This window comes from Oncorhynchus masou, chromosome 28 (assembly GCF_036934945.1).
Source record: "Oncorhynchus masou masou isolate Uvic2021 chromosome 28, UVic_Omas_1.1, whole genome shotgun sequence".
NCBI lineage: Eukaryota > Metazoa > Chordata > Actinopteri > Salmoniformes > Salmonidae > Oncorhynchus > Oncorhynchus masou.
Window position 1 is genome coordinate 24,759,083 of NC_088239.1, and position 20,445 is coordinate 24,779,527.

The window sequence follows — 20,445 nt, forward strand, 5'->3', positions numbered from 1 at the left end:
ATACGCGGTGTTTATTTATTTAGGCTAAGTGTTATAAACGACGCTGTCCATAGGCTAGTCAACAGGGATAACAGCAGAATTGACTACAAATTGAAAATGTAGACGTTGTAGGAAGAGTAGATTGTCAGTTGTGGGTTAAGATTGTGAGTCAATCTGTTGAGGCGCTAAAGCCTACTCTATAATAGGTATAGGCTACAAATGGATTGATGATTAATGCTAAAAACATGCCACAGCGCAGATTACGTTGCTTTCGTCTTTATTAATAAATCCGTTAGTGACTACAGGCCTAGGAGGCAACCACAATGTAGGCTAAATACAAAACCATTCATCACAAATTGATTAGATACATTTGAATACATCTTGAAAGATGTCACAATGGCTGAATTTACACAGGCTACCGAATTCTGATATTTTTTCCACTAATTGGTCTTTCGACCAATCACATTAGATATTTTCAAATCAGATCTTTTTCAGAACTGATGTGATTGGTCAAAGACCAATTAGTGGAAAAAAAAGGATCAGAATTGGGCTGCCTGTAGACGCAGCCAAAGTAGGCTATATGGCATCGAAATTGTATTGTATCCTTTCTGCCTCGCAGACAAATATGGTCCAAGAAAAGGCGATGAGGGACCACCGGAAAATAGAACAGGCTGAATGTAAAACGTTTCAAGTTGTGAATCATGGTGCAATGAGTCATTGCAGCTGCACGACCGCTTAATCCGTTGGCTCATGTCTGTAAACAAGGTAATATCAAATAACAAACGACTTCATCTTTCTTTGGACTTGCGTCACTGGGTCATGTGGCACAAAACAGATTTTTCTCGTTTTAGACATCCTAAATGAATTCTAGGGCGTGGCTTGAGTTGCACAAGTACACACTGTCATATTATGCAATGTAAGTTTCACTCCTCTTTATAAATGAAACAATATGTGAGACGCAATTTGCAGTGAAACACTGTCACACACATAATGGCCAACATTCTCACTCAATTCCATATCCAGTTTATATGGTAATGGATTTTGTACTACAATCAATGCATTCTGTGCCAATAGTAGTTGTTTCTGTGTGCCTAATATATACCTAGATCGTCTGGAGCCTATGCGGGAGCTCTGTGCCTAAATACAGGATGACGGGAGATGAAGTCAGGTTACTAGTAAAAAATAACGTTTCTCCAAGGACGTCAAGAAATGACGTGAGTCTGTGATATCTTGTTGGCCATAGGGTGTCACTATAACCCTCATAAATGTTTATGGGCATGAATATTTAAAGTACATTTTTCGCTTCATCAACAACATTCCTTACAACCAAGACCATCAATACAACAGTCAGGCATTCACAGCACATTTCCTGTCACCTTTGCATCTTAGTCTTTTGACACCTTTTCAATGGGTCCCGCTATCCTCACAATCAATCAAGTTGTCAATCAAGCTATAACTCTCTAACCTCATGGGCGGTACAGTATTCTCAACAAGATAATAAATAAAGAAAACATTCAAAGAATGAAGCCATTTCTATGAATTTGCTAATGTAGCCGCACACCTTATTGATTATAAACTAATCAGACTAATAGAATAGAACAGAATATGGACTCCAGTTCTACTTTAGACCTCTTGTGAGGCATAAAATGAGGTGAAGCGTGCCTTGAAGCATGTTATATTATATCCTGCCAACAGCACCTTGCAAATTCAGACTTGTATTTCCCCCACAATCTACTATAGACCTGTGCACCTTCCAATCAATAAACTCATCTAAAGTATTCTGTGGGTCCCTCATTTGTGTTATTCAAGTAAGCATCATTGAAAGATCATTGCTTCATTAACTCATGTGGACCCTCTGTCTATCTCATTGCATGTCTTTCACCCCCCCCCCCAAACACACACACACACACACACACACTCTATCGCCATCTCTCGCTCGCTCTATCTCTCTCCACCCCCTCGCTCTCTCTCCACCCCATCCCTCCTTCCCTCTTTCTATCCATCCCCCTCTCAACCTCCCCCTCTACCTCTCTCTCTCTCTCTCTCCTCTATCTCTCTCTGGGGTGTAGGGGCATGTCAAGTCACGCTGTTTGGGCTGAAGGCATCTCATCCAGGGAGGAGGCTGAGGCTGGGGGAATACAGCCGTGACGGAGGGGAGGGAGGGTGTGTGACAGCTGGGTGCTGGGGTGCTTCCTGAGGACCACTAGGGAACTAAACCCAACATCCAAGACAGACTTATGGATCAGCAGAAGCAGATGCACCCATTGTTATCAGCCACATCTCAAACCTCTGCTTTTCCAATATATTGGTTGAGGAATTGCATAAATTGTGTTTCAGTTCAAAATAACAACAGTATTCATATGAGGGATGCAATGTAAATGTCACAGATAAGCAATTTGATACATAAGCAAACACATATACTGATACATTCATTTTGAAAGAGGTCACCATTATGCCATTTTATTTAAGCAATCAGGCACCATAGTCAGTGCTGTATCATGAATACAGTCACAGGTAAATGGCATTGTTCTGCTCTGGGCCATTCAACCCATTTACCTGTGACTTCATGATACAGCACTGCCTCGTGTGCCTTAATGCTTTTATAAAACTGTTACCATATTTAAAATAACAATTCAATAGATATTTTAATTAAACCGTTCTTTTTGATAAGTAATTTCATACAATGTCATTCTTCCACCAGAATATGTAGTCCGAACAAAAATCTGGTTGTAAATTATTTTGGTTTAACGATCTTAATTATTTTCACATAGTTACTATGCAAAAAAATAATACAATCCGTTCTCAACCAAATTGTTGCTATGCAGGCTGGACAGCTAATGTTTTTGTCACTTGCTAGCTAGCTAGCCAACTTTAGCAAACTGAGTCACTCAAACATTGAACCTAGAATGACAATATACTAGCTGCATTTTCGTTTGTCTGAGCTTTTTTTCAATTGGCATTTACTTGGATATGTCCATGATAATGACGTTGATGAGTGATTTCCACTGGCTCAGAAAAAGTTGTCTCGTCCTGTCTCTTCTGGGTACTGTTCACTCTGGACAGAGGTACAGAGATCCAAAAGCAAAAGTGAAACATTGTTTCCGAGGCTCATATTAACCCCCGCTGTGCCAAACTAAATGCTAGCCTGGAAGTAAGGGGAAATAATGTGCGAATTGGGATAAACACAAGAGAAGATTCGAACAGTAACATGAACATGATATTCTTATTGCGGAGCAGTGATACTTTTCAGATCGAACCGTTATCAGGCATATGTGTGTCTGTGGCGGCCTATACAGCACGGCTTGGAACGCTGCTCGTCCAATCACCGTCCAGGATCCAAGCAACCACTTTTTATAACGGTAGCTATTAGAAATGCTATACTGTGTGGTTCGAGCCCTGAATGCTGATTGGCTGAAACCCGTGGTATACCGAATACCACGGGTATGACAAAACGTATTTGTACTGCTCTAATTACGTTGGTAACCACGTTATAATAGCAATAAGGCGCCTCTGGGGTTTGTGAAATATGGCCAATATACCGCATGGCGTAGTGCCTAAGAACAGCCCGTAGCCGTGGTATATTGGCCATATACCACACCTCATTGGGCCTTATTGCTTAAGTATGGTGTACATTTTCTAGACAGATTGCTCAATATCTTCACACCCAGACAATCAAATGTAAACCATTTCAAATTATTTATTCTAGACAGACAAACTGAAGTTTTAAAAAAAAAAAAGTCTCTTAAAAATACATGCCAGTGTTCAAAGTACACTATAATTTATCAGAGGACCTTAATGCAGAGTAATTGGCACTTTGAGAGACATTTAAGTCCAGATCTCTCTGACCGTTTAGAGATGGAAGTAATGTATTTAGCCATTTCTCCTGGAATTGAAAAAGCTGTAAGACTTGTATTGATAGGTAATTTAGCTGATTTAGTGATCTAAGACGTCAGGTAATTGTTGTAAATGTCACACCAGTCTTCACTTTGGCTCCCCCTCCTGTCCAGCTCAGGCGTTCGGCGTTGCCAGCCTTCGAGCTGCTGCCGAATCTACTGCTGGCAAACGCCCTTCATTACACACACCTGGTTCCAATCCCCACTCTATCACTGTATAATTACTCCCTCTGCCATTTATCTTTGTCGGTCATTGTAGATGTTGCTTATTTTCCTGAGAGGAACCTCTCCTACTATTTCCTGAGTAATTTATATCTTGCATTTTGGGTTCGCCCTGTGCCTTTTTGTTTATGAAGATATATTTTGAGCACAACAGTGTTTGGGTTTCGTCCTGCTTTGTTCTAGGGTGATTAATAAATTCAGCAGTTCTTAACCTGCGACTGCCTCCTGCCTACTCCTCTCTACACCAATGACAGTAAAATAACCTTTTAAAGTTGTAATAAAAATGTCAACAAAAAAAAAAGCAAGTTTCTTAGGATTTCTACTTGTGACACAATTGGATATCATTTAAACGGGGCATATGAAGCAACCTTTATTTGACATTTCGAAAAAGGACACAAGTCAACAGATACAAAGTACAAAATGATTAGATTTTGTATACCATATTAAAAGGTGAAAAAAACATAGACAAACCAAAGAAATACAACTGTAAACAGCACCTTAATTGACACACATGGTCAATAATAACTTCAGTGACAGATCTATCAAAACTGTACAGTACATGAAGACGTCCTGGGCTGGTATCACCATAATGCCTCATGGGCAGTCAGGGTCTGTGGCCCAAATTGCGTGAGACATATGGTTTTTGTTTTGTATTACACAAATGTGGGTTTTCTGTGTACATATTGTGTGTTTGTCATTGCAAAAATTATCAGTAACATATACTTTGTTGTCACAGGCTACACACTTCTTGTCAAGCTTCATTTGAGGCATAACCCCACTCTTAAAATCTTTTTTCAGATCACATTTTTGTTTTTCTGAGTTGGATGTGAATAAAGTTAGAAACACTGGGAGGAAAGTGATGCCATGAATGAGCCCAAAAAGCATTACCAAGCACATAATCTTAAAAAATGTCCTGAAAATATGATTCTTGGAAGCAGCCAAAACCACCACACCTAAAATGGTCGAACTAGCCCCTTGTACTATGGGATAGCCCAAAGTAAAGAGAGCATCAACAACTCTTTCATTGACACTCAATTTTTTGCACGAGACAAAGGCGTAGGATATATGAGCAGAGAAGTCAACGGTGAAACCAATGCAGACAACAAGAATGATCATGGATATGGAGTCTAGATTGACGTCCCACAATGCCATGAAACCAGTGACGCCCACAATGACAGAGACGATAGAGAATGTCACCCACAGAGAACAGAGAGGGTTTGGAATCAGTAAAAGGGCGATAATCAACATGACTGCTGTCGTGACTCCAATATTCTGGAGGGTGCCACTCACTATAACAGCATACTGGTCATAGTAGATGAATGCCGGGTGGTAAACCATCAATGGGACAACACTACAACCTTCTGCTGTTTCTTTAAGGCTGTTCACCATTTCAATTTCCATACTGGCATTGACTATATGAACAGTTTGGATGAAGAATCGAGAAGCATGGATAGCGTTACTGGTGAAGTTCACATCTTGCTTAAAATCAGGGTACAAATTTAGAAATAAAAATAAATTTGCACTGAATACAATTTCATCATCAATGTTTAAATGTGTACTTCGTGCATAGCCTTCATAGTAATCTAGCCAGGATGTATACAAATCATCCGTAATAAATTGAAGCTTCTTGAAGTCATCCATGCAGGAGTGGAGTTCAGATCGTTTGTTCTTATCCCAATATGGAAATGTCTCACTGACAATTACCATGACATTAGGACCATAAGTAGAGAAGTATTGCCTGTCATTGTTATAATACGGAATAACATAAGAGTCATCAGCCGCCAAATCACGAAGATCAATTCCTTGCTGTATTTGAAAACACCCATAGATGCTTGCTGCCAAATACCCAGCATAAATAAAGATTACAATTACTTTGGTCCATGGTTTTGTCAGAAAAGGACCATAGTATTTCTTAAAGAAATGATTGATTGGTTGTTCTTTCTCTGTCCCAGTGGCTTTATCATAGTTCCCTCCCACACAACACATACTATACCCATTAGAACATTCTTTGGGATTCTCAGATGGGATCTTTATGCAAGTCAACCAGTGTCTGTTGCTTCTTTCTCTCCTCCCATTCAATGCCAGGAAAGCTCCAAAGAATGTGACATTGTAAATGTAGCAAAATATAATGGCAGTGCTTGTATACAGGCAGAAATATTGTACTGACAGAAAGTCGGACGTGAGTCCAATGTAAAACCCAAGGATGTCAGTCAAGGTGGTGATGGTTATAGACATGGCAGCTTCTTTGTAGGTGTGTGCCATGCGTTTCTCCACAGGGTCTTTGACATTGGTCTGCTGCCAGTTTGACACCATAATGAACATGTCATCGACACCAATTCCTGTAAAGTATACATGCTGTTGTCATCTAGTGAACAGAGTCAGTTGGAGCTTTGAAATGCATTTAACCTGACATTGAAAATTGACTTATTATTGACTCCATAAATGATCTTACCAAGTATAAGGAAAGGACAGTTTGCTACAGTAATGACAAAGGGAATTCCAATGTAAAACATCAATCCAAATGAGGACAGCACAGCCAGGCCAGCAGAGAGGACACCAATAGCAGCCACCCACACTTTGTTCCTCACATTGTCCACCCTACGACAAAATGGTTGTCATCCACAAACAACCAAATTTACTTGGAATGATCAACAGTTGAATAACAATTTACCATACTTTGACAGCGACTGGTCAATTTGGTCAACAACAGCAAAAAATCTGCTTACCTTAGGCAAGATATGACTGAGAAGGCGATGGCAAGGGCATATGTGGCTGAGAACAATGGAATCGCGTCTGTGGTGTGTTTTTCTATCTCCTCCTGCTTCGATTGTGATGTATAGTAAAACACCTACACAATGAAATGTTCCACGGAGAAGCAACTGTTAAACAATATATATATATATATTTCAATATAGGGCCTACTTAAAAGTCAATCATCAACAAGAGCAGTATCGTAACTGTGGTATAGAAGATTCCTCTGGTTTGTAAAGGACAAAGAATGTTATATTTCAAGTGCTGTAGCCATGCCACTACTGTACTTGGTAACACTTTACAATATGGTTACATACGTTTGAATTAATTCATCAATGTTTTAGCATGAGAAAATGATTAACAAATACATTGAAATAGCAATGTTCTGAAAATATCATCCATAGTTTATATTCAATTTGTCATATACAGTGTCTCCATGAAGTATTCAGAAACCTTGACTTTTCAAAATGTTGTTACGTTATAGCTTTATTCTAAAAATTAATTAAATAAAACAAAATCCTTAGCAATCTACACACAATACCCCAAAATTACATAGTGAAAATTGTTTTTTAGACATTTTTGCAAATGTAAAAAAAAATATATATTAAAAATATAGGAAATACCATATTTACATAAGTTTTCAGACTATTTGCTATGAGACTTGAAATTGAGCTCAGGTGCATCCTGTTTCCATTGATCATCCTTGAGATGTTTCTACAACTTGATTGGAGTCCACCTGTGGTAAATTCAATTGATTAGACATGATTTAGAAAGGCATACCACTCTCTATAAAAGGTTCCACAGTTGACAATGCATGTCAGAGCAAAACCCAAGCCATGAGGTCAAAATAATTGACCGCAGAGCTCCAAGACAGGGTTGTGTCAAGGCACAGATCAGGGGAAGGGTACCTTCAATGTCTGCAGCATTGAAGGCCTCATTGAAGTATTTTAAATCTGTCCGCCTGGCCAAACTGAGCAATCGGGGGAAAGCGCCTCGGTCAGGGAGGTGACCAAGAACCCGATGGTCACTCTAACAGAGCTCTAGAGTTCCTCTGTGGAGATGGGCGAACCTTCCAGAAGGACAACCATCTCTGTAGCACTCCACTAATCAGGCCTTTATGGTAGAGTGGCCAGACGGAAGCCACTCCTCAGTAAAAGGCACATGACATCCCGTTTGTAGTTTGCCAAAATGCACCTAAAGTACTCTGACCATGAGAAATAAGATTCTCTGGTCTGAATGCCAAGTGTCATGTCTGCAGAAAACGTGGCACCATCCCTACGGTGAAGCATGGTGGTGGCAGCATCATTCTGTGGGGATGTTATTCAGCAGCAGGGACTGGGAGACTAGTCAGGATTGTGGCAAAGATGAACGAAGCAAAGTACAGAAAGATCCTTGATGAAAACCTGCTCCAGAGTGCTCAGGACCTTAGACCGTGGTGAAGGTTCACCTTTCAACAGGACAATGACCCTATGCACACAGCCAAGACCATGCAGGAGTGGCTTCGGGACAAGTCTCTGAATGTCCTTGAGTGGCCCAGCCAGAGCCTGGACTTGAACCTGATCGAACATCTCTGGAGAGACCTGAAAATAGCTGTGCAGATACTCTCCCCATCCAACCTGACAGAGGTTGAGAGGATCTGCAGAGAAGAATGGGAGAAACTCCCCAAATACATGTGTGCCAAGTTTGTAGTGTCATACCCAAGAAGACTCGAAGCTGTAGTCGATGCCAAAGGTGCTTCAATAAAGTACTGAGTAAAGGGTCTGAATACTTATGCAAATGTGATATTTCAATCATGTTTTTATTATAAATTAGCAATAATGTCTGTTTTTGCTTTGTCTTTATGCGGTATTGTGTGTAGATTGATGAGATAACAATAACAATGTAATCAATTTTAGAATAGGGCTGTAACATTACAAATTGTGGAAAAAGTCAAAGGGTCTGACTAGTTTCTGAAGGTACTGTAGCTAGCTAGCTTGCTGCAGTTCTCCAGTCAATGTTTAGCTGCCTAGCAAAGTACATAGAGTTCTATATTTCAAGTGCTGTAGCCATGCCATTACTGAACATGTTAATGCTTAAAATAAGGTTACCGGTACATACAGTACCAGTCAAAACTTTGGACACAACGACTCATTCCAGGGTTTTCCTTTATTTTTACTCATTTCTACATTATAAAATGCATTTTATATTTATATTTTATATTGCCTTGACGACAGCTTCGCACACTCTTGGCATTCTCTCAGCCAGCTTTATGAGGTAGTCACCTGAAATGCACTTCATTTAACAGGTGTGCCTTGTTAAAAGTTTATTAGTGGAATTACTTAATGCATTTGAGCCAATCAGTTGTGTTGTGACAAGGTATGGGTGGTATACAGCAGATAGCACTATTTGGTCAAATACCAAGTCCATATTATGGCAAGAACAGCTCAAATAAGCAGAGAGAAATGACAGTTCCATGTTTTTTTTCTGTAAAGGTGACTGCAAAATGCTTCTACACCTGCATTGCTTGCTGTTTGGGATTTTAGGCTGGGTTTCTGTACAGCACTTTGTTACATCAGCTGATGTAAGAAGGGCTTTATAAATACATTTGATTGATTGATAATAGGTTTGGTTTGCTCCTAGAAGAAATCCGTCTAGGCGAAACGAATGTCTGTGCCTCCCATACTCCCTTAAAGGCCTTCGCCTGAAAAACGAGAAAAAAAGCGACAATGTTACTGTTTGTCCCTCTTGAGGCAAGGTAGCTACAATTTTGTCAGTACACACTTGCTTAAAAGATTATGTAATAATCTAAGATAAATCAATGAATCTGTAATTAATTTAGACTTTTTTTGCTGAGTAAGTCTTAGTCGCGCAATTGTACGTACATTACAACTAGTCGCATTTCATGCAATGACAACAAACACTTTATTGAAGAATTCCGTCCATAGTTCCCACTCCTTTTAACAGTAGTACTGTTGGCGAATCACCTATGAAGGGGCGTAGACTTCTGCTACCGAACCTTGACTTGACTCAGTAAAAACACCAACTAAAAAATAGAAATGCTCAGGGACACTTGACATAAATCCTATTGGGATTTGAAATTGCGACTGTTTGGTCTGGAATGCATTAGGGGGTTTCGCAGTCTGGTGGGTTTCCGTTTACCCCCTTAGTTGGATTGTTTGAACTGGTGCGATTCCGGAGCGCACTAAACAACACACCGCGTGGTTCGCTCAAACAGGGTGGTCTCGGTCATGTTCAGTTCATACAATGGTTCGGTTAGCTGTAGGTGAGAATGCAGTCCGGACCAAACACAGGAAAAGAATCAGAAGCGCACATTATTATTGGTTGTTTGACTGGGAGCATTTTATTAAATACACGCAGCATCATAACTTGATATCTCTGAAACATTCAATGAGTAGGAGCTCATTTATGAGCGCATCCGATGCAGATTAAGGGATATGGGGGCTATACCGGGATAAAGGCTACTGAATATAACCTATTCACCTTGCAGTGAGAGCGGCTTTTACGCTCCCGCACTATGTTGAAAGACCAGAGCGAAAGTAATATAAAGATTGTAAGACAAGTGATGCTTCATGATAATCATAAATTGATTTAACGTGATTATGTTTGTCCAATAAACAAACATATTGCACGAACGCGTGATTTTATTTAGGATTTTTTGTTCGTTTGACATTTTTGGGAATGTGAAACCAACCAATTTAAAAATCACAAAAATACAATGTAACAAAGAGTCAAACTCTGATTCGAACTATAGCTCAGAAAATGCCCTTAATGTCTCATTAGTGCCACCACTTGTTACCAAGAACAGACATTCACCTGCCAGTTTATTAGGTGCACCCATCTACGACCCCCTTTTGCCTACAAAACAACCTTTATTCTTCGGGGCATGGATTTTCGAAGTCGGAAACGTTCCACATCGATGTTGGTCCATGCTGATGGATGGCACTTTCCTCTTTTGTTCTCTATTGCTCCTCTATTGTTTCTCAAGCAAGGGGGAGGCCGATGACATCACAAATACCCATCAGACCTACTCCTCGATGTTTGCATCTATTTTTCTCAAAAAAATATTTTTACCCTTTTTGTGTGTGCACTTTCCTGTATTTATACTTGGGTTATAGTTTGTCAACAGTAAAAGTAAAACAAATATTTAAATATTGCCCATGTTTTGTGAATCAAATTGATAATTGTAAGCTTATAATGGCGTAGTTGGTAGAGCATGGTGCTTGCAACGACAGGGTTATGGGTTTGTTTCCCATGGGGGACCAGTACATACATCTTTGCACTCACTACAGTAAGTCACTCTGGATAAGAGCATCTGCTAAATACAAAATTATTAGTTAATGCTGATTTATGTAACCTTCTTGTGAAGTACTACACCAGTACTTTAAGCTTGTTTTCATGATAACACTTTTTTTCAATTTTCTGTAGTCAGATTTGAGGAGCAACTGATTACATGTAAGTTACATGTTACATGTAATCGGATTTATAAAAAACTAACTGTAATCAGTTATGTTGCCAGCAAAAATATTGTAATCAGATTACAGATACTTTTGAAAAACTAGATGATTACTTCTTGGATTACTTTTAAATTCAGAAAGGATGTTTGTGGATTACATCTAGAAAGTAACCTCGCCAACCCTGTCCGTTGTAATGCTCTCATAAGGTTGGCTAAAGCTATAGTACATATATGCTGTTATTTCAATGACATACATACCTTAATATTTTCATTGTCTCTCTCATCTGATAGGATCCTTTGGAATTCTTTTAGCCATGCCTCAGCTCTGGTGGAGTGACTTTCCAAGAAGTAGAAAAGCTTTACAGCTTTGGCACTTTTGACTTCACTTTTGACATTTACTTGAACCCCACCTATTGCAGATCCCAGAAAGAGTTGTCTTGATTTGTGTGTATATAGAGGGAAAGTAATGTTTGTCTGCTCAATTCTACTTGCATTGAAGTCAATAATTTCTAAAATCTCATTTGACACACAATGTCCATTTGTCTTTGCACATAAATGGCTGAACCTCAACTCCCTTTGGTCTACATCAACTGAGATATCTTTAACCTTATCGTTCACTTTAATAATGTTCTTCAAATGTTCTGTGCATAGAATATTTGATTTGTCATTGGATACCACGATGATTGATGCGTAATTCCCTTCTTCATAGAGCCTCTGGCTTGAGAACTCTGCGTCGTCATTTGGAAAGTTCTCTTTGACAAAGGCCCTCGCAATCTTTGAGGGTCCACTCCTCGGTGTAAATTGTCGTTCAATGTCATTATCCTCCCTGTCTTTCAGAAAATAAAACCCTCCTCCCAGAATTCCGGATACTATTAGAGTTATAACAAAAAAATAGACCGGGTAGGTGCCAACAATTCGTCCAAATCTCTCAAAGAGATTCGACAAGGGCTTCTCAATGCAGTCTGTACGTTGGCAGCCCATCCTATGACTTGAGCTTGTTCTTCATTCAGGTACAGTAGAAAGCTGAGGCTGCTGGTGGCCTTTCTATAACTTAGAGACTGGTTAAAGACTGACAGGCATATTTAATCATAAACTGTACTCCTACAGTACACCTTACCTTTCGGAACAAGAAAGGTTGGGTTGTTTGCAAATTTAGATAAAAGAATAAAAGGCTTTAATAAAAATAATACAATTGTGGAAAGTCAAACAACTTCCCTAAACAAATAAGAAAACTATACAAATATCCCCCTAAGGAAGTTGATCATAGGGCTTGGGTTACTACAGGTTACACTTGAGAAAGAACACAACATAGTCAATATTTTGGCAACGTAACCACAGAGATTACATGAACGTCAAATACATTATTTCACTTTTTTTGTATTTTATTTAACTTCTTTGATTAAAAAAAGTCATCCAAAGGTCGTACTGGGAGTTTTCTTGAGGTACAATTGTGTAAGAAGTTCACAACTAAATATCAACTGATACCTATAACCTATTTAACATTAAATGGGTAATTTCACTGATTCATAGACTGTTCTCTCTGCTACCGCACGGCAAGCGGTACCGGAACGCCAAGTCTGGGACCAAAAGGCTCATAAATAGCTTCTATCCCCAAGCCATAAGACTGCTGAACAGTTCATCAAATGGCTACCCTGACTATTTGCACTGACTCTCTGGCTTTATGCACACACACTGGACTCTACCCGCACACTCAGGCATACTACACTGACCCTCCAACACACACATACACACACACACACACACTACATACGCTCACACACATACACTCACACACACATGCATAGTGACACACTCACACACTTTCACACTCTTCACTGTTGCTACTCTGTTTATTATCTATCCTGATTGCCTAGTCCCCTTTACCCGTACCTACATGTACATACTACCTCAAGCACCTCAACTACCTCGTAACCCTGCACATTGACTCGGTACCGGTATACTCTTTGTATATAGTCTTGTTATTGTTATTTTATTGTGTTACTTTGTATTATTTTTCAGCACATTTTTCTTGCTTTATAACTTTGCATTGTTGAGAAAGGGCTCGTAAGTAAACTTTTCAAGATAAAGTCTGTTGTATTCAGATTATTTTTGTGTGTGGATTTGATTTGATTCGGTGCCTTTTGAGAATACAACCTGATTAAAAAATATATATAATTACATTCTGTCATAAAGAGCACATGTTCAACTTCATAAAAAACATGTTTTCCCATCTCAAGAGGTTTAGTTTTTTTTTTTACTGTAGTAAGTGGCTATTAAGTGCCTATTTAGGCCCTACGGTAGAGCATGTAATGCCAAGGTAGTGGGTTTCATTCCTGGGACCACCAAGACGTAAAATATATGGACACATGACTGTAAATCACTTTGGATAAAAGAGTTTGCTAAATGGCATATATTATTAAGTGCCAAATAAAGTAACATGGTTGATCATTTCATTTTAGTAAGCCATGAATCCCCTCGTGACAGTGGGAATGGAAACTGGTTGTAATGCAACAGCCAGTTTGCTACAGCAGGAAAATAATCCCGCAGCAACAGGAAATGTGAATTATTATGTGGATTATAATTAATGGACTTTTGATACCATGTACATTTTTCATAACGGAAAATCAACCCTGAAAATTCAAAGTGAAAATTACAAAATTTAGAGGCCTTTTTCATCTTCACTACAAGGTTATTTTGCGCAGAGAGGTTACTATAGGTCAGTGGTAGTCATTGCGTGGCCCGCAGGCAGCACGCGGCCGCAAATCCTTAATTTGCAGTTTGCAGTCATTTTCCTATTTTCCATTCATAATGCATAACAATGATAGAATTTCAATTCAATGTGCTTAATGCAGACCTGAGTCACGTCATTGAGTATATATATTGTTCTCTGGGCGGCAGATAGAGGGCAGTATAGCGTAGCTGTTGAACAGAAAGGCCGAAATAGAACGTTTGCCGAAATAGAACGCAACTGCTCAGCTACAGCAACTGACACATTTGCTACAAGCTCATTTTGCAGTCTGGTCGACATGGATCGATTTATTGTAAAAAAATAAAATAAACGTAAATCTATTGACTATGAAAATGAGGGGGAAGAGCTGGAGAACAGCGTGACAGCTATGAACAAACAACCACCGGAGAACCAGGAAAATGTCGTCGGGGAAATGCAGCTAGCTAACATAGCTAATGTGGCTCCGATGGCTAAGAGAAGGATACGGTCAATTCAAGAAGAACACAGAAAGTTCCAAGAGAAATGGACAGACAAGTATTTGTTTGTACTGTATGATGGGACTAGCTCACTTGGTCTTATTTGCCAGAAGGCAGTCAATTGTTTTAAACAGGCCAATTTAGCGTGACATTTGCAGTTACACCACGCCCACTTTGACAAAGCAACCTCAGAAACAACCAAATAGCGCAACTCAAAGGACAACAACAAATGATAGACATATCTAGCACTGTTGCAGAGAACATTACAGAGGTAACGTATGAGATTGCTTGGATACTCGGAAGAAACAAGAAGGCCTTCACATACGCAGAGACTGTCAAAGAATGTTTTTTGGCCTCAGCCGAAATATTGTATGCTGATTTCACAAACAAGGAAGCTATTTTTAAGCAAATTAAGGGACTGCAACGCTCAGACTCAACCATAACAAGACTCATAGAAGACATAGGTGTAGACCCATCTATTCAGTGGGTCATATGATTGAGTGTAGTCTGGCCCAGGAGTGTGAAGGTGAACGGAAAGGCTCTGGAGCAATGAACCACCCTTGCTGTCTCTGCCTGGCCAGTTCCCCTCTTTCCACAGGGATTCTCTGCCTCTAATCCTATTACAGGTGCTGAGTCACTGGCTTACTAGGGCTCTTTCATACCGTCCCTAGGAGGGGTGCGTCACTTGAGTGGGTTGAGTCACTGATGTGATCTTCCTGTCTGGGTTGGCGCCCCCCCTTGGGTTGTGCCGTGGCGGAGATCTTTGTGGGCTATACTCGGCCTTGTCTCAGGATGGTAAATTGGTGGTTGAAGATATCCCTGTAGTGGTGTGGGGGCTGTGCTTTGGCAAAGTTGGTGGGGTTATATCCTTCCGGTTTGGCCCTGTCCGGGGGATGCCAACGGATGGGGCCACAGTGTCTCCTGACCCCTCCTGTCTCAGCCTCCAGTATTTATGCTGCAGTAGTTTATGTGTCGGGGGGCTAGGGTCAGTTTGTTATATCTGGAGTACTTCTCCTGTCCTATCCGGTGTCCTGTGTGAATTTAAGTATGCTCTCTCTAATTCTCTCTTTCTTTCTCTCTCGGAGGACCTGAGCCCTAGGACCATGCCTCAGGACTACCTTACATGAAGACTCCTTGTTGTCCCCAGTCCACCTGGCCATGCTGATGCTCCAGTTTCAACTGTTCTGCCTGTGATTATTATTATTTGACCATGCTGGTCATTTATGAACATTTGAACATCTTGGCCATGTTCTGTTATAATCTCCACCCGGCACAGCCAGAAGAGGACTGGCCAGCCCTCATAGCCTGGTTCCTCTCTAGGTTTCTTCCTAGGTTTTGGCCTTTCTAGGGAGTTTTTCCTAGCCACCGTGCTTCTACACCTGCATTGCTTGCTGTTTGAGGTTTTAGTCTGCCTTTCTGTACAGCACTTTGAGATATCAGCTGATGTACAAAGGGCTATATAAATCAATTTGATTTGATTTGACATCGGTAAACAACTGATTCCTGACATATCAATGGCTCCTTGTTTTAGTATTGCGCTTGACGAAAGCACTGATGTAAGTGACATTGCCCAATTATGTGTTTGTGTCCACTTCCCTCAAAACGAGTCGTTCAGAGAGGAACCTTTATGTTTACTGCCCCTTCAGGGACAAACACGAGGAGAGGATATTTTGAAAGCCCTTGTTACATTTTCTGCCGATAATAATATTGACTGGTCAAATCTGGCATCTGTGTGCACTGACGGCGCAAACAACATCTCGAGGGAAAGAGAAGGGACTCATAGGCCTGATGAGAAACCAAGAGGATATTCCCAAATTTGTTACGTTTCATTGTATCATTCATCAGGAAGCACTTGTGGCTAAACTCAAAGACTGTGACTTACAGAACGTGATGAAACAAGTCGTGCACGTGGTGAACATTATTATTGAGAGGTCACTGAATACACCAGGCAGAATACGGTGACTTGATATTTCACGTTGAGGTGAGATGGCTGTCTCGTGGCAGAGTTTTGGAAAGATTTACTCTCCCTGAAATCCGTGAATTTGTGGCAAGTAAGTCGAAATAGGAGCCAGAGCTGGATGATCCGCAGTGGATATTAAAGCTGGCTTTTTTAACTGACATCACCTGCCACCTGAACACAGTGAATCTCCAGCTTTAAGGGAAAGCTACAACTCCAGGCAAAATGCTGCTTGTGGTCACAGTATTTCAAAATAAAATCCCCACACTGTTCATACCTGACAGACAGTTTGTTCATTTCCCAAAACTCAGAGCAGTCACCACATACAAGCCAGACATACTGCAACATTTTAGCTCTGATGTATTTGTGCGTGTGTTGGAAGAGTTGAAGTTGGAGTTTGAGTCAAGATTCAAGGATATAATGGAGTGCAAGGAGTTTTTCAACTTCATTGAGACCCCCTTTCATGTGCCAGTGTCATCTCTGACCCCCAGTCATCACAGACCTCTGTCCTGACCGTGCTGGAATAGATAGTGGAGCTGCAGGCAAATTACACATGGCAAAGTTAACTAAGAGCAGGTGTTACCCATTTCTGGAGCCTTGTGTCAGACACAAAGTAACCACTTCTGAAGCAGTGTGTGCAAAAGGTGATAGCATTTTTTTGTCAGCACTTATTCATGTGATGCCACATTTTTAACAATGAACATTGTGAAACAAAAACAGAAACAGACTAATCAATGCACACCTGGATTGCCTCACAAGGATAGCAGAAACAGACTATACATTTAGAATGAATTCAGTCAAAGAGCAGAAGGGACATTTTTGCTCATCCAACTACTGAGGTATCCCTTAATATGGGTCTTATACATGTGATGTAGCCTATTTGATGTGTGTATATATATATATTTTGTGATGTGCTGTACATCAAATCAATTGCATAATTGATAATTGTTGACAATTGTTTGATAATTGATAATATTGGAAGAAAAAGTACAACAAATGAAAGATCTGCGCGACCCTCTAAATGATTGTCTCAACCCAAAGTGGCCCCCAGTGACTAACACTGCTATATGTTGTCAACAATCTGATACCTTCTTGTTCCAGTAAACATTTGAGTTGTCAGAAACCTGCATTAAGATGTGGGATAAGTAGTTTGTTTTTAGATCAAAGACAAAAAGTCCATTAACTTTCAAAATAAAGTTACTATGCACTAGCTAAGTACGAAATCAACGTTTGAGATTTAGATTTTTTTTAAATATTAAAATAATTATCATGGTTATCTAAATATTATATCCCAATAGTTCAATGTTTCCTCAGCTTTTAACCTTTTTTTTATTTAACCTTATATTTTACTAGGCAAGTCAGTTAAGAACAAATTCTTATTTTCAATGATGGCCTAGGAACAGTGGGTTAACTGCCTGTTCAGGGGCAGAATGACAGATTTTGTACCTTGTCAGCTCAGGGATTTGAACTTGCAACCTTTTGGTTACTAGTCCAATGCTCTAACCACTAGCCAGGGTAGCCTAGTGGAATTATTCAATTATTCAAAGAATTGTGCTGTACTGTATTCCCATGATTGATATTGTTCATGAATTATCGTTAGTGTATATCAATGCACTGTTTTCGAGACACCATCATTCAGGCAATTGAACAGTTATGTACTGATCTTATTATGCAAATATGAAGGTACAAACAGACTAATATAGAACAAGATGCCATATGTCAATACCTTCAACATGATCAAGTAGAAAATCCAACAGAACAAAGACCAGAAAGTCCGAAGATCAGCCATGGCCATCCTCTGCGTATCTTCCCTGCCTTGTGCCCACAACCACCCACACGTTTCAATTTCCAATTCCTTGGCATGGTCGAGTGCCAGTCTGAGGAGGACTGTTTTACACCTCTCAACCAGCCTGTCTCTATGTGGCAGTTAACCCTGTCAATCACCTGTCAGTCACCTGTCAGTCAGGCAGACACCACGTTCACCGAGACAGCTCATATTGCATTTCACACAGATCCATCTCACAGTCATTGATTTCCCAGACTCCATATGAGAAATGGATTCTTCTTTCCCTCGCCACAAAGAGAGAGTGAGAGGACTGATCGCCCCTGGCCTCGTCGGGAGAGGTTGAGGTTAGATGGAATCCACTTTGATACCATTCTCAGTCGCCTGGCTATAATTTTGTTCATCGTTAATTGGAATGTTGCTGTCATGGCTGTTGCTGAATGTGTCTGAATGATCCATGATGATTGTGTGTGTAGGTGTGCATTTACATGTGTCTGTTGGGTGTGTTTGTCTTTGTGTGGCCCTGTTTGTTTTAAGGTGCTGTTGTACTGTATGTCCGTAGGTTGGGTTTGCCATGTTCATATAAGCAGAAAGGGTGAGTAGAGCTACTCAAATGAAGGAAGGAAACAGGGATATTTTTCACCCAATGATCACTGGGAGCGTCCGGAAGATATACCGGAACAGTCACATCGCACATCTGAACATCTTGTTCACCTAAGGCTTCTCTACTAATTAGCAAAGACATTGATTCTCACCTGAAAATATCCCTTTGAAGTGGGTGGGAGAGAGAGAAAGAGAGAGAGAATCCAGATCTAAATAAAGACTTAACAAGCCTTCTCCTCCAAAAGATAATTTTTATAAACTAGTGATCATAGGAAGGATAATGTCAGCAGTTATTGTTATTTAGATTGTGGTGACATGTAGTTTATTTAGCCATCGTTCATTTAGACGTTGTTTGACTACTGGAACAGTCTAGAATGACAAGAATTGGGACCTATCTTAGATCAGATAGAATCTGCAAACAGGATATGGCCGCAGTGACCGGTTCACATACACACCAATATAGCCTATAAGGTCAAAAGGTCATCAATCCAAAAAGCATGAAGTATGGTCTTGGGCTCATTGTTGGCGGTCCTTCCACAGCATAATATTTGAAGTCGTTTGGAGCACTTAATAAAGTTGGTGACATTAAACCAAATAAAGTAAAGTTTAATCTGTGTATTTTCTGAAATTCCTGAGATAACAGAAGTGAGATTTAAAAAATGAGAGCAAGAAGTCCTTGTTTTTTTCCTCACTCTGCCAAGATGAGTAAGTCATCGTAACTCCTGGTGTCAAAGTCCCAGCTTTTTAATTACAAAGATAGAACACAGTTTAATAGATCTGCAAGGCCCTAACGAGTGATCGGAGTGGCTCTTTGAGTATGCCAAAGACTATTTGATGGTGAACTTCCCTTTGAAGTGGAACTGATAGCAGTGTCTCATAGAACCCACATAATGATGAACCCCATCACCTTGAAGCTTCAAGTACATATGTAGAATAATGTTGTGAAGAAACTTAATCTAAGTAAATGAAGTTAGTGACTGAAGTTACAGTGGGGTCTGAAATGATTGACACCATTGATAAAGATGAGCAGTACTACACAAATCGATTTAATTATTTATTTAATAACAAACTAAATAATAACACAGAATACACATACACACTTACATGAGATAAAAGTCCCTAGTGGACTGACAAGATATGACAGCTTGTTGCACATATGGAGAGGGAAGTGTCAATAAAAAGCGAGGGAAAGACAAAGAGAGTCAACTTATCGTTGTTACATTTGGAACCTACACTCAAAGGAATAGTAATACTTTGCACATGAACCACCACTCATTAGGATAAGAAGTGCAATATATATATATTTACGCGTAGCTGTCCTTGATCATCATCTATCTCTGTTGAACTCAATGACTCCTAGGGTGAAGTTGTCGATGGATGTTAGGCTCTGGTTTGTCTCATTTGGTGTAAGGCTCGGCTTGTTCACCAGAGGTCACAATGTCCTTTGTAGAGCTTTTCTGGTAGTGGAATGGTTGTTAGAAGAGATACTTCAGATGTACCAATGGTTGTCTGTGGGGATTCTCCTTCCCACCTTGTGTTTTTAGTCAAAGTTCTAGGACCACTTTAACATGCACAGCTGCAGACTGTGAATGTTTCTGGT

General features: G+C 40.0%; 1 protein-coding gene across 1 annotated transcript; it reads right to left on the reverse strand.

The window, feature by feature from the left end:
* Nucleotides 1-2,989: 2,989 nt before the first annotated feature.
* Nucleotides 2,990-12,279, reverse strand: LOC135516966 (patched domain-containing protein 3-like). Its single transcript, XM_064941022.1, has 5 exons — nucleotides 11,557-12,279; nucleotides 6,821-6,942; nucleotides 6,547-6,692; nucleotides 4,818-6,433; nucleotides 2,990-3,034 (listed from the first exon to the last, which is right to left on the reverse strand). Exons 1-5 carry the CDS (start codon nucleotides 12,277-12,279, stop codon nucleotides 2,990-2,992), a joined length of 2,652 nt encoding a protein of 883 aa, XP_064797094.1.
* Between the last annotated feature and the right edge of the window lie 8,166 nt (nucleotides 12,280-20,445).

What these genes read in the sequence shown, in the direction of transcription:
- LOC135516966 (XM_064941022.1), bottom strand. Translation starts at nt 12,279, where the DNA reads ATGGGCTGCCAACGTACAGACTGCATTGAGAAGCCCTTGTCGAATCTC. An exon ending in TCAGTCATATCTTGCCTAAG is followed by an intron (nt 6,693 to 6,820) that starts GTAAGCAGATTT and finishes ATTTTGTCGTAG; the next exon opens with GGTGGACAATGTGAGGAACA. An exon ending in GTGTAGCCTGTGACAACAAA is followed by an intron (nt 3,035 to 4,817) that starts GTATATGTTACT and finishes ACCTCTGTCCAG; the next exon opens with AGTGAACAGTACCCAGAAGA.